Below are 15321 nucleotides of genomic sequence, written 5' to 3' on the forward strand. Positions count from 1 at the left end.
TGGGATGGGATATCCCAAATGACTCATGTTATTTATTCTCTGTTCTCTTTATACAGTCATCAGGCAAAATTTGCTTTGCAGTTTCTCAAACTTCTCTGAGTGTCTAACCAGGTTCTCTTGACCCACCAACTTTATTTTTCAAATTGGGGTGTTCTTAGGGTCATTATGGACACACTCACCATGTATTTCTATCTCCAACTGACTCTCCAGGTCACATTACCTGTATAGTCATATTATCTCTAAATGAAAAGTCCTGCATAAAAGCTTTTGTTCATTTCCAGTTGTTTTTGTACATTTTGTCAAGGAGACCAAGTTGTCTTTAATAGCTAGAATCTCCTCTGTTCTTTGGAAGAGGAACATACAGACATTGCAGAAGGCGGATGAATTATTTGTATGTTGTTGGATTACTCCTTATACCTGATTTTTAGGTCAAGATCCAGTAGGCCATTGAAAGGGCCTTCACTCCCATTGCTTTGGTCATTCATTCATTCATTCATTCATTCATTCATTCATTCATTCATTCATATGGTGGTGCTTAAGGAGCTGTTCCTGTGTCTGTGCTCAGGAGAGATCCTTGATGGTACTTGGGGACCTTATATGGTGGTGGGGATTTGTTACCTGGGTTGGTAGGTTGCTTGCCAAGTGTCTTAATTACTGCCTCTCTGGCTCCAAAAAACACTTATTATTTCCATGAGCAAATGCTGGGATTTTACTTTGTTGACTCACAAACAGATGAAATTGTTTTTTCTTTTCACTTTAGCTATAAGTAAGAACAAAGCACCATTTGGACCAAATTTAACAGGCTTTATACTACCTTGTATATGTGACAGTTATGCCCAGCCTTTATTGTGCCTGAGTTTCTTATTTACTCTGATCCTTTTTCTTTATAATCTGTTGTTTTTTGTTTTAGTCATCTTCTCAGAATTCCTCGGGAGCAAATTTTGTTAATTCCTGTCGCCAGATAAATATAGCAAATTTAAAAAATAATGGATTTATATTTATTAGGATTGGGTTCTTTGGTAACTTGTTGTTATTGTCTTTTTCTGACCAAGGCTTCGAAAGTAAATATTTTAAGCATTTAAACAACAGAGCAGATGGCCCCTGTTGCATCTAGTTTGTTCTGCATTGAAACAAGATAGCAGCTAGATAGGTGATGTGTGAATGAATGTTGGAAATGTTTTTCCAATAAAACTTTATTTTCGCACACTGCAGTGGACTCTGGAACTTGAAGCACTCTGTATAATTAAATCATTATGAGATTTAAATCATCGAGAGAGATCAATATGTGTTCCCTGTGCTCTCTATAACTCTGAAAGAATATTCTTGGCTGGGCCCGGAGAGATAGCACAGCGGCGTTTGCCTTGCAAGCAGCCGATCCAGGACCAAAGATGGTTGGTTCGAAACCTGGTGTCCCATATGGTCCCCCGTGCCTGCCAGGAGCCATTTCTGAGCAGACAGCCAGGAGTAACCCCTGAGCACTGCCGGGTGTGGCCCCCCCCCCAAAAAAAAAAAAAAAAAAAAAGAATATTCTTGGCTGTCATGTGGGTCGTATTTTTTTTTTTTTTAATTTTATTTTCTTGAGGTTATATGTTTGCTTATTTCTTTGTTGGTTCTAAACTGTTGTGCTCAGGGGGCCTTATAGTTTTTGGGATTAAACCCATGCAAGGCATCTATTATGCCACAGGAGCTACATCTTGCCTCAGGTTTTATTCACTTTAATTACTTTTTGTGTGAGGAGTGTGTGTGTTTTGTTGTTGTTGTTTTTTGGGCCACAACTGGCGGTGCTCAGGGATTACTCCTGTCTCTGCATCAGAGATCACTCCTGGCAGGCTCAGGGGGCCATCTGAGATGCCAGGGATCGAACCCGGGTTGACAAGTGCAAGGCAAATGCCCTACCCACTATGCTATCGCTTTGTGTTTTGGGGCCACACCCCACTGTTGCTCAGGGGTAACTTCTGGCTCTTTGCTCAGGAATTAACTCCTAGTATTGGGCCCAATACAGGATACTGGGGATTGAACCCCAATCTCAGTTTTAAATGTTTGTATTTCATGACTCATTTTCCCATAGAAATAAATCTGTAAGTGTGGTCAAGGGTCTGTGCTATAGTTAGCATAAACTTATTGGTAATACAAAACGTATTGATTCATCAGTCTCTCCAGTATATTGTAGGAAAATAATAATATTAAAACTGATGCTGAAGCAGATGCAGGTGCTGAGGATTTCAGGGGGCTTCTTCGTGGTTTGAGGGCTTGATGGTTACCTTAAATAAGTCCATTTCCTCTACTCAGAAAAAGCACAGTGGCCAGACTTCCAAGTTAAATAGAATTGAATTAGAATTCTTAGGTATTTTTCTTGATTTTTTTTTGTTTGTTTTTTGGTCACACCTGGCAATGCTCAGTTGTTATTCCTGGTTCTGCACTCAGGAATCATATGGGATGCTGAGGATTGAACCCTGGTGGGCTGTGTGCGGGGGCAAACATCATTGTACTATTGCTCCAGCCCTTTAGTTTTCTTCTTATTGCCTGTGGAACCCCGAGCTTCATTCATCCTAAAAACTCAGAGTAATTAATATTTCTGAGCGTCAGAAGAAAACATCTAAAAATGAAGCTAGTAATTATCAGAAAAGAATGAAAATAAACTTCAAAGATTATCTTGAACATTGTAGGCACTGAACAAAAAAATAGCTGTTTAAAGTGTAAAAAGTTTGTGTGTGTTCCTGGGATCTGACTCAGGAACTCTGCCCCTGAGTCATAAGCCTGCCCCACAGCTATTACTTTATTCTTTTTCATTAGCCACGAATAGAATAATTTTAGCTTGCAAACAGAATGAAGACAGTTGGAAGAGAGAAGGAAGCTATACAAAAATGACAAAGACTTGAGTGCTGGTAGAGAGACTGGGAAGCGGTGATTAGGGTCAGCTCACCAAGAGATCAGACCAGAAAATTCAGTGTTAGGTGGAAGTGTAAGTTTTCCAAGGTGATGATGTTTCCAGTTTCATATGGGAAGGAGAATAATTTTTGATGTTTCTGAATAAATGAATTTGAAAATATGTTTCATTCTAAAAAAATATGGTTCATTTTATATTTAGATATGGAAGAAGAAAGTAAGAGACAAGGATATCTTTTCATATTTTTCATTTGAATCCAGTAGTACTTTTTATAATACTGTATCCTCCTTTTTTGTTGTTGCTTTTGGGTCACACCCAATAGTGCTCATGGGTTACTCATGGCTCTGCGGTCAGAATCGTCTATATGGGATGCCGGGGATCGAACTCAGGTTCATTCTGGGTCAGCTGTGTGCAAGGCAAACACCCTACCACTGTGTTATCACTTCGACCCCTCCTTTTTTTTTTTTTAAAGTGGTGTCTTCATAGTTTAATATCTTTGCTTATTTTCCTTTGATGAAATTTTTATCTCTAAGGATTTCTATTGTTGAAAATAATAAAAAAAAAACAATTTATGAAACTCATGGAAACATTAAAACAGTTTCACATAGTGAAATTTGTTTTTAGGTGCAGAAGAAAATTGATATTTAAATGGAACACTATAAAATATACAAAATGTATTTTGTGATGAGGGATTTAAACAGTGTACAAGGGAAAACGTCAATCCAGGTGTAAACAAGCTAAATCACTTTTGACTGTCATTACTTACATGAGCTAATCTCTTTTGCTAATTTTTAGTTCTATGATTTTTCTTCTACATTAAAAGTTGATGTCGTTAAATATATACATTGACAGTTTTATGTTTCTAAAATTTCAATTGTCTGACTTTAAGTTTCCATGTGACTATATAGACAGTCCCAACAGATTCTTGAAGAATTGAAAGTAGAATATAAGCAGTGTAATGATATTTTTTCTGATAATGTTTTAGTTATTATATTTTCTGCTTATCAGCAGAAAAATTGAGGGCAACAGATTTATGTATGTGGAATCACAATTTTATAAAAACAGCAAAAGAGTGTCTGTGTATCTTTCTTCTCCCAGCGCACTTATGTGGATCAGATCCAGAGGCCTTGAGAACCAGAAAACTTTTCTGGTGCTAAAGTGACAGCCTGATTATTTTTACCCCCAGCCTCAGCCAGTTGATGATTTATTTATCTAGAATTAAGAGAAGAGGGTCATTCCAGTACCAGTTGACAGTTTTCAGTTGGGATCTAGGGAATTGAATCTGCCCTGGGCAATCTCATGCTTTTATACAGTCTTGGCAGTAACATAAATTCTACCATAATTTGGTTCTGTACACAGAGTATAGTAATATTATGAAACTAGAATATGAATAGGAATATCTTCACATTTATCTCCTCTTTCTTATAGCTAGCTGTTCATTGTTTAAGCATGTTTCTATTTTATTTTCCTTCTACCCGGTTTTTGCATCACACCGGGTAGCACTCAGGGGTTACTCCTGGTTCTGTGCTCAGATATCGCTCCTGGCAGTCTCGGGGGACCACATGGGTTCCCGGGATTCGAACTGGAGTACATCCTATGTTGGCTGCGTGCAAGGCAAATGCCTTACTGCTATGCAATCGCTCTGGCCCAGGTTTCTATTCTTAACACTGAAGAAGGCACACATTGCTTTACTTAAAGTTAAAATTTTAGCCATGCTAGATCATTTGTTAGCTTCATAGTTCTAAAACATATCTGCTGAAATGGATAGATGATATAGTGTTAATAGGTGAAGAGTTCAGGGTACTGAAGAGACAGTTGGCAGTGAGTCGTGCTTTCTTCTTCTTGGAGCTGCACAGGGCACCTCGCTCTCTAAGGGCTTGTCACTGATCTGATTGTAGTTGCAAGTTTATTGCTTTTTGAAATTTTAAGTTTTGAGCAGACATTTCTTTCTCTCAGTCAGTGCTCAGTGGTAAATCAAAAACTGGAATTATTTTTATTTTATTTTTTGGTTTTTGGGCCATACCTAGTGATGCTCTGGTTATTCCTGGCTATGTGCTTAGAAATCGCTCCTGGCCTGGGGGACCATATGGGACACAGGGGGGATCGAACCGAGTTCCGTCCTAGGTTAGTGCATGCATAGCAGATGCCCCACCGCTTGCGCCACTGCTCTGGCCCCTTAAAAACTGGAATTATTTTAATTCAAATTTGAATCAGTAAGTAGCCCTGTCTTCCCTCCATCCTTTTCTTCTTTCCTTCCTTTCTCTTTTTGGGCCGCACCCGGTGGCACTCGCGTTACTCCTGCTTCTGCCATCTGAAATTACTCCTGGACCGCTTGGGACCATATGGGATGCTGGGGATTAAATTCAGGTCAATTGCCCTACTGTGGGATCACGTAGTAGTTCTTAGGATAGAACTCATGGCCCCCCTACATGCTGGCTTATGCTTAAGTCATATCCTAAATTCTGTAACTGTTTTATTTGATTCATAATTCCAGATTCTGTAACTGTTTTGGGGGGAGTAACCCCAGCAGTGCTCAGGGGTTACACCTGGTTCTGTGCTCAGAAATCGCTCCTGGCAGGCATGGGGGACCATATGGGATTCTGGGATCTGAACCACTGTTGGTCCTGGGTCGGCTGCTTGCAAGGCAAATGCCCTACCACTGTGCTGTCTCTCTGGCCCCAGATTCTGTAACTTTTATTTGCAGTTTTATTTTGGGTGACCATGCCTAACAACACTGGCCATGCTAAGGGGGGGCATAGGGTGCTGGGGAGCCATCTGGGGTCAGCTACATACAAAGTATATGTTCAGCCTGTTCAATGATCTTTCCCACCCCATGTGTGACTTTTTCTTCTTTTTTTTTTTTTTGTGGTTTTTGGGCCACACCCTTCATTGCTCAGGGGTTACTCCTGGCTGTCTGCTCAGAAATAGCTCCTGGCAGGCACGGGGGACCATAAGGGACACCGGGATTTGAACCAACCACCTTTGGTCCTGGATTGGCTGCTTGCAAGGCAAACGCCTCTGTGCTATCTCTCTGGGCCCGTGACGTTTTCTTTTTTTTTTTCTCCCCCCCCCCATGACGTTTTCTTAATCTCATTAAGAAATAGAAAATCAGGAGAGATGAATTGTGGGTAGGGGGCTTGCCTTGTAGTGGAAGCTTGTGCTTCTATCACATGGTTCCCTGTGTCCCCTCAGGAGTTATCCCTGAATGCAGAGCCAGGAGCAAACCATGGAGGACTTACTTTCCTGGAAACAAACAAAAAATTTCAAAATTTCATTGAAAATAAAAAAAGAAAAAATGGGAGCAGACAACCTAAATACATGGAGATCTTTTGTTGTTGTTGTTGTTGTTGTGGATCCAAAGCAAACAAAATATTTTATTCAAAAAATATGGAACTTAAAAAAAAATCAAAAAAAAATATGGAACTTGATTCTAAGGTGTTGATTTGGTGAAGGGAACCGTGTAAAAATGGAGAGTGGAAAAGGGAGTTTGGGGTTACTCCTGGATTTGATCTCTTTGTTAATTTGGGTAGTCAAGACTTGTAATGCCACAGACCAGAGTGCTTCCTAAGGAAATGTAGTACCTGCTTTTGGAATCAGAAATTATTCCGGGTGTCGAAGCAATAGCACAGTGGTATGGCGTTTGCCTTGCATGCAGCCAATCCTGGACAGATCTCTATTCTGTCCCTGGTATCCTATATGGTCCTCCGAGCCTGCTAGGAGTGATTTCTGAGCAAAGAGCCAGGAATAACCCCTGAGTGCTGCCAGGTGTGACCCCCCCCCCCAAAAAAAAAAAAAGAAAGAAAGAAAGAAAGAAAGAAAGAAAGAAAGAAAGAAAGAAATCACTTTGGCCCATGCTTTTTTCTTCTGCTCATTCCTTTGGTCAGTCATCAAGAACACTGGAGTCTCCTGCCGTTCTTCTTTCTCTAGCCTTTCTTCTTCCCCACTCTCTAGGCCCTGTAAAGGATAACTTTCAAGTGTGATATATATACTCAGTACTTCAAAATAAAACAGGCCAACTTTTGTTGTGCTTTATCAGAATAGTAGCTATGCGGTTAAAACGAGAGCTGCTGTTCTCAGTGGTCAGGAATGCAAGGGGAGCTGGGGAGTAGAGCTCATGGCAGCTGAGTTACTCCAACCTCTGGTTCGATTTGGGCAGTAACATCCCTGGCCTTGCCTCCTCTCCGAAAGGTAAGGCTTGTGCTAGTCTCTTAGACTGCCCGCAGGAATTTCTTCCAACTCTCTTTTTTCTCGGTCCCCTGCCTCCAGGGCCACCAGAGTCTGGGTTTTCTGTGAGATTTCCTGATGAACAAGTGGGCTGATTAGTCATTGTTAACAACAACTCCCACGTATTTTTGATGAATATTGATCCTAACATGTCCAGAACCCGTGTCATTGTTCCAGAGCATTTTACTTCACCTGATTCAGATGGCTAACTAAGGATGAATTGGTCACACTGACTTGAGGTGTGTGTGTGTGTGTGTGTGTGTGTCTTGTCTGTCTAGAGATGGTTAGTCACACTGACTTGAGGTGTGTGTGTGTGTGTGTGTGTGTGTGTGTGTGTGTCTTGTCTATCTAGAGATGGTTAGCAGGTGTGACAGGCATGCCCTTGCTCCAAGTGGCGATTAATGAGGCCTCTTTGGTAGGCTTCGGGGACTCTCATCCCTGCCCTCTATCTTAAGGGAAACTCCCAAGCCCTCAAATAGACTCCTTTAGGTGACCGGATGGCAGACACATGCCCTTGACCCTGCCATCGTTTCTGTTCTCCCAGCCTTCCCCTCCCCTGTGTATTGAAATAGGAAGTAAAATACAAGTGTGTTGATCTTCGGTTCTTACCTTTGACACTCTCTGATCAGTGATTGACATCGAACCAGGGCATCAACTGCACAAGTTAGGCCATGCTGTACTTAACCCCTGCTCTGTCTCCATCTCAAACCCCCAAATTCACATTGTTTTAAAATACTTTGAGATTTTTGAGCTATTTGCTACAGACACTGATTACAGAAACTCGGGTGAGAGTCCTGCATGGCACTGTACAGAGAAAATGGGAAGAAGGAACAATTTCTTATGTTGCCTTCCCAGGAAGCCCACTTGCTCTCAGCCTTGAGAGAAAGGCGGACTCTGGAATTCACTTAGTTTCTGGAATAGATAATGTGTAAAGCTTTTCCAAAACTAAAGATCTAGTATTGTTTGTTTGTTTTTGGTCCACACCTGGTGATGATGCTTAGGGCTTACTCCTGGCTCTGCAGTCATTGTTCACTCCTGGTAGGCTCTGAGAACCATATGGGATGATGGGAATCAAATCTGGGTTGGCTGCAGGCAAGGCAAATACTACCCTTTGTGCTATATCTGGCCACAGCACTCCTTTGATTTACTGTGCTAGTGATTTTTTTTTTTTTTTTTGGGTTTTTGGGCTACACCCGGCGGTGCTCAGGGGTTACTCCTGGCTGTCTGCTCAGAAATAGCTCCTGGCAGGCACGGGGGACCATATGGGCCACCGGGATTCGAACCAACCACCTTTGGTCCTGGATCGGCTGCTTGCAAGGCAAACACTGCTGTGCTATCTCTTCGGGCCCTGTGCTAGTGATCTTAATAAATAGAAATAACTAGTGATTTTGTTGTTGTTGTTGTTGTTGTTGTTGTTTTTGGGTCACACCCAGCAGCGCTCAGGGATTACTCCTGACTCTATGCTCAGAAATCACTCCTGGCAGGCTCGGGGACCTTATGGGATGCCGGGATTCGAACCACTGCACTTGTGCATGCAAGGCAAACACCTTACCTCCATGCTATCTCTCCGGCCCCTAGTGACTTTTTTTTTTATTTAAACACCTTGATTACATACATGATTGTGTTTGGGTTTCAGTCATAAAAGGAACACCACCCATCACCAGTGCAACATTCTCATCACCCATGTCCCAAATCTCCCTCCTCCCCACCCGATCCCTGCCTGTACTCTAAACAGGCTCTGCATTTCCCTCATACATTCTCAATATTAGGACAGTTCAAAATGTAGTTATTTCTCTAACTAAACTCATCACTCTTTGTGGTGAGCTTCCTGAGGTGAGCTGGAACTTCCAGCTCTTTTCTCTTTTGTGTCTGAAATTTATTATTGCAAGAATGTCTTTCATTTTTCTTAAAACCCATAGATGAGTGAGACCATTCTGCGTTTTTCTCTCTCTCTCTGACTTATTTCACTCAGCATAATAGATTCTGTGTACATCCATGTATAGGAAAATTTCATGACTTCATCTCTCCTGACAGCTGCATAATATTCCATTGTGTATATGTACCACAGTTTCTTTAGCCATTCGTCTGTTGAAGGGCATCTTGGTTGTTTCCAGAGTCTTGCTATGGTAAATAGTGCTGCAATGAATATAGGTGTAAGGAAGGGATTTTTGTATTGTATTTTTGTGTTCTTAGGGTATATTCCTAGGAGTGGTATAGCTGGATCGTATGGGAGCTCGATTTCCAGTTTTTGGAGGAATCTCCATATTGCTTTCCATAAAGGTTGAACTAGATGGCATTCCCACCAGCAGTGGACTTTTTTTTTTAAATAAAATTTTCTTTTTGTTTTATTGGGGCCATATTCAGCAGTATTCAGGAATTACTTCTGTGGTTTTGTTGTTTTATTTTGTTTTTGTGTTTTGGGCCAGAGCCATCAATGCTCAGGACTTAAGTACCGGCACTGCATTCACATCACTGTTGGTGGGACTTGGGGAACCATAGGTGGTGGTAGGAATCTAATCTAGCTTGGCTGCATGCAAGACAAATATATGATTTGCTCTAAGCATTTCTCTGATCCTGCCTCCTTTTATATTTATGTTTTAAATCTATTAAGATATTTGGATAGATTGTTTTCTAACATTGAGAAATTTCTCTTAGTGGATCAGTGTGTTTCTAGTTTCTAGTGTATATATGTTAGATATCTAGTGCTATGTTTATGTTATATGTATGTCTGCCTTTAGCAAAATATTTTCCTAAGCAAGACAGCAATTACATGTCATGTAAGTACCAGATTAAGGATAGTACCTGACTTGTCTTCATAGTTCAGAGACTAATTAGTTTCTGTTCAAACTTTTTATGATCTTTTTCTAGAATTTAAGTTTACTCTGTGAAACCAACTTGCTGGATCCCTTAAGCAGCTTGGCTTTTCCACTTGAATTAAATGTCTTCCTTATGGGGGAGGGGATTGGCTCACCCCTGGTGACATCCAGGGTCTTTGCTGGGGGTTGATCGCAGCAACACTCAGGAGACCATGTGGTGATGGGGTTTGAACTGGGCTCAGCTGCTTATAAGGCGAATCCCTCAGTCCCTGTGCTCTCTCCAAGCCCCGCGTTTCAATTTTACAGGTGTGTTATGAGTTGCACCTTATACAAAACAGTTTGTACATTGTAGATGGAGTGAACTGACCTGTGCTCAGGATTAATACTGTGTAGTATCACATGTTGTTCTTCTTATCTACCCCTCCCCAACACTCCTCCCGCCCCACCCAGGATGTCAGAACTTGAACAGTTTTGACATTGTGTCCTACTTTCAGTATAACTTAACTGATGCTAAACTGTATTTTTTCTGAATTGGTATTTGAATGGTACATCAGATTACATTCTAATATATAGCTAGTGGTATTTTACATTGAATTCTCTCTCTCTCTCTCTCTCTCTCTCTCTCTCTCTCTCCCTCCCTCCCTCTCTCTCTCTCTCTCTCTCTCTCTCTCTCTCTCTCTCCCCCTCCCTCCCTCTCTCCCTCTCTCCCTCCCTCTCTTCCTCCCCCAAATACTGGTGGTGCTCAGGGATTATTCCTGGCTCTGTGTCCAGGGATCATTCCTGGAGGCAGTGCCTTACCCTTGTACATCGTTCTGGTCCCTACATGAAATTTTTTCCCACCCTCCCTACATGAAAATTTTTAAAGGAATTTCTATTTGTCTTGAATTAACTTTTCAGAGAATATCACTGAGATTTACTTTTCAGGTTGCTGATCTTTTCTGTAATGGGACATGTTTTGGCAGTAGAACGAGGAAAGTGATCATAGGTTGATTTTTGTTTTTTTTTGCAGAATTTTTCACGTCTTTTTGCAAATCAGATGTGTTTTTGACCTAAGACTTCTCAGTGTTAATCGGTCCTTGCAAAATGTTATAGACTTAAGGGATGTCCTAGACTGACATAAAAATAGATGTTTTTAAATCTAAATTCCTATCCATGTTACTTAAACTAGACTCAAAAATACTTACGACATGGGAAAAATGCTCTGTGAAATGGGTTTCTGTAACGCTTCATTAAGAATTTTAGCTCTCATATCAACTTAACAATATGCATACTGTCTTATTTGAGTGTTTTAATGCTGTGTCCCTTTATAAATGTGTTTGTTTCCATCTAGATCTTGAGTACCTGATGAATGCAAAACAGCAGCTAATAACCACAGCTAAGCGCTGGGATTCTTCTTCTAAGACTATTATAGATTTTGAACCTAATGAAACTACTGATTTGGAGAAGAGCCTTCTTGTCAGATACCAAATTCCCCTCTCTGCCGACCAGCTGTTTACCCAGTCCGTGTTAGACAAATCATTGACCAAGACCAACTATCAGGCCCGGTTGCATGACCTCCTTTATATCGAGGAGATAGCCCAGTATAAAGAAGTCAGCAAGTAAGTAACTGGGTCTTGTAGGTTTTTCTGCATTGTAGAGTTGCTGGGGTGGTTTTTTTTTTTTTTTTTTTACAGTGGAGATGTGCATGTGTGAAGATGAGTACTGAGGGGTTTGTCGCCCTCAGTAAGTTGTTCTGAGCTTCTAGAGACAAGACTTGTGTGTTGCTTCTATTTTGGAAATCCTAGTGCGACTTGCATGGTTCTTTTCCACAGGTCTCTTTGGCACCTGCTGGGAGTATAAACATGGGGTCCCTGTCTGTGGCCTTAACAGGTTTCCATCGGTGGTTCCAGAGCAAACACGTAGGGAATATTTGCTTAGTCTATGCATAAAAACCTTTCAGATATCAGCATTTGAATGGGAATTTTGAGAAAGGTCTGGTGTAAGGTTTCAGGGAAATGGTTTGAGAAAAAAATGTAGCAGTGGACAAAAGCTATAACACATTTTACATTTGTCCCTATGCCACAGACTGTGATCAAATATTTGTTTGTTTACTAGTTTGGGGGTTATACTTGGCATGCTCAGGGCTTACTCCTTGCTCTGCATTCATGAATTGTTTGGGGGACCATATGGGGTTCCAGGGATTGAACCTGGGTTGGCTGTGTGCAAGGCAGACTCCCTACTCTCTCCACTGTTGCTCCAGCCTCAATGATCAGTGTTTTAAGTAAAAGTTTATCTGAGGACCTAAATGTTATAGCAGGCTTGAATATGTGCTTTCTGGGTAGCTGAACTGTATGGCATCTTACAGCCCCCTTGAGCACTTCTTAGAGTGGTTCTGAGCATCAATATGGGAGGACCCTTCATATCCTGCAGCTGTGGCCAAAAACTGCCCCTCAGAAGTTTATTAGAATCATCATAGGAAAAGGAACCTCAGAAATAAAGTTTGAGTGAAGGAAAATGGTAAAAACTTGACGTTAGCAGTGGCATTATGTTTTATATAGAAGATGGAAGGAGTCTGGGCCAGAGAGATAGTATAGTGGGGAGGACACTTGCTTTGCACACAGCCAACCCGGCTTTGATTATCAGCCCCACACATGGTTCCCAGGCCCTGCTAGGAGAGATTGATTCCTGAGTGCAGAGCCAGGAGGCCAGGAGTAAGCCCTGAGCACTGTTGGGTGTGATCCTAAAAACCAAATCAAAAGAGCTATGCCCAGAGTTTACTCCTGGTGGTGCTCAGGAGACTGTAAGTAGGGTCATGAATTGAACCTAGCTCATCCGTGTGCAAGACCCAACGTACTCTTTGCAGCCCGGGACAACAAACTTTCTTTAATTAGATAGTGAGTAAATTTGTCAAACTATGTCAACTACACACAGTGATTATTAGCCAACTTGTTTTGGTTTTAAAAAATCCTCCTCAAGGACTATGCAGAAATGGGGGTTACACTTGGCATGCTGACTGATACGATAGCAGGTAAGGCAACCCAGGTTTGATCCCCAGTATCACATACAGCCTCCCAAGCACCACCAGGAGTGACCCCTAAGTGTAGAGCCAGGAGTGCCAGACGTGGCTCAGAACAACAGCCATTTCTTTTATTCATTCACTCTCCCTTCACTTCCCTTCGTTGTTTTTGCGCCTGTGCACCCCACCACCCCCTGCCAGCTTTGTGTAAGCACCATGTCCTCAACTTCAGTGCTATTGCTGCTGCTATGTATTTTTGCTCCACTCCAACCTCCCCAGGTGTGGCTCAAAATTTAAAAAGAAAAAGAAATCATTCTTCCAGGAACTGAACCCATGTCAGCCCCATGCAAGGCAAATGTCCTACCCACTGTGCTATTGCACCTGTCCCTTGAGCTCTTTCTTCTCTGTGCATGTAAGGTGCTTCTTGCTTTAAACTACCCGATCCCTAATTTTTATTCTGATCCTCATTTTTTTTTCTCACTAAAGAGGTTTTAATTTTCTTCTCGTTGCTGTTCTTTCTTCAATTAAAAAAGTTTCATTTATTTTCCACAATAGTGTTAATATTGTTTTCCCTAGAGATATGTTTGAAGCATTCCAGAAAACAAGAATTAAAAAATTAAAAAATTCTAGTATGCAGTGTGCAGAAGCAGTGAAGAGAATATTGCCCTTGATTTAGCTTTTAGAAAATGCTTCTGAGTTCTTTTCAAATTTGGCCTCAGCTGCATGTTGGTACGCATTCAGTAAGGATGCTACTTTGAGTGAAATTGGCTTGATTGGAAGATATGCATTTTCCCAAGAAATGGATGAGGCTGGAAGCTTGTGATAATGGGATTGTGCATTGAGTGAAGAGTGTGTGATCAGGTGGCTGTGGCAGCTTGGCTCCTGCCTGGCCACTACCAAGAAGCTTCAGAGAGGTTGCGCCTTGCTGCCCCTTAGTTCTATATTTTGTTGAGTTTTGGTTTTTGGACCGCACCTAATGGTGCTCAGGGGTTACTCCTGGTTCTACACTCAGGAATCACTCTGGCAGGCTTGAGGGACCTTATAGGATGCTGAACCCAGGTCGGCCACATGCAGGGCAAATGCGCTACCCACTGTACTATTACTCTAGCCCTTGCCCCTCAGTTCTGTGTTCCTGTCTCCACATACTCAGTTCTTTACTATTAATTGCTTTGATTGATTTTTTTTTTTGGGTCACACCCCGCAGTGCTCAGGGGTTACTCCTGGCTTTGCGCTCCTGGCAGGCTCGGGAGACCATCTGGGATTCTGGGATTCCGGGATTTGAACCACCATTCGTCCTGGGTCTGCTGCATGCAAGGCAAACACCCTACTGCTGTGCTATCTCTTCAGCCCTGCTTTGGTTGAATTTTGAGGCCATTCATTTAGTTAGAATTCTCATGAAGTGAAATTGACTTGAGAACTTTGACATGTTCTTAATCTGACACTACGGAGATCTGACTATTGCTAAGCTCACTGGAGATGGCATTTCTTTCATAAAAGATTAGTTTTAAAGGGCCAGAGAGATAGTGTGGAGGTAAAGCGTTTGCCTTGCATGCAGAACGTTGGTGGTTCGAATCCTGGCATCCCATATGGTCCCCTGAGCCTGCCAGGAGCAATTTCTGGGTGTGGAGCCAGGAGTGACCCCTGAATGCTGCCAGGTGTGACCCAAAAAATAAAAAAGAGTAGTTTTAAGTTTGTTGAAATTTGGGTTGGCTACAGGTTTTTTATACCTTGTAGATGAGGAATTATATTTAACATTAACATTAAATAGTTAACATTCATTTTGAAATGCTTGCTGCAGTTATTTTTTCTTTACCAAGAAATATTTGGGGGTCTGGAGAGAGAGCACATTGGGTAAGGCACTTGCCTTGCACATGGCTGATTTGAATTCTATATCTCCATCACACCTTTTTAGGAATGATTCCAGAGCACAGTGCTAGGAACACCCTAAAATTCAGGATACCCTAAAATTTCCCCAACTCATCCATCCCCCAACAAAAAAGAAAAAAAATCTTTGTTGGGGCCAGAGAGATAGCACAGCGATAGGGCGTTAGCCTTGCAAGCAGCTGACCCAGGACCAACGGTGGTTTGAATCCTGGCATCCCATATGATCCCCCGTGCCTTCCAGGAGCGATTTCTGAGCACAGAGCTAGGAACAATCCTGAGTGCTGTCAGGTGTGGCCCAAAACCAACCAACCAACCAACCAACCAACCAACCAACCAACCAACCAACCAAACAAACAAACAAACAAAAAAACCCCTTTGTTAATTGTAGGATATATAATTTGTACTTTGGGTATTCAGGTACTGAGCTTTTAACGTCAAAAACGCATATTTCAAGTACCTAAGAAAGCTTATTAATATCATTTTAACTTTTGCTTAGAACGGCTCCATATTAGTTG

The 15321-nt window shown here is 41.7% G+C and overlaps 1 protein-coding gene across 1 annotated transcript in view; it reads left to right on the forward strand.

The window, feature by feature from the left end:
* The window catches only part of HELZ (helicase with zinc finger), a 177917-nt gene that overhangs the window by 59409 nt on the left and 103187 nt on the right, over positions 1–15321 (forward strand). Inside the window, 1 exon segment of the mRNA XM_049778833.1 lies at positions 11258–11525. Coding sequence (XP_049634790.1) covers positions 11258–11525 — 268 coding nt within the window.

This window comes from Suncus etruscus, chromosome 1, assembly GCF_024139225.1.
Source record: "Suncus etruscus isolate mSunEtr1 chromosome 1, mSunEtr1.pri.cur, whole genome shotgun sequence".
In the NCBI taxonomy this organism is placed as follows: domain Eukaryota; kingdom Metazoa; phylum Chordata; class Mammalia; order Eulipotyphla; family Soricidae; genus Suncus; species Suncus etruscus.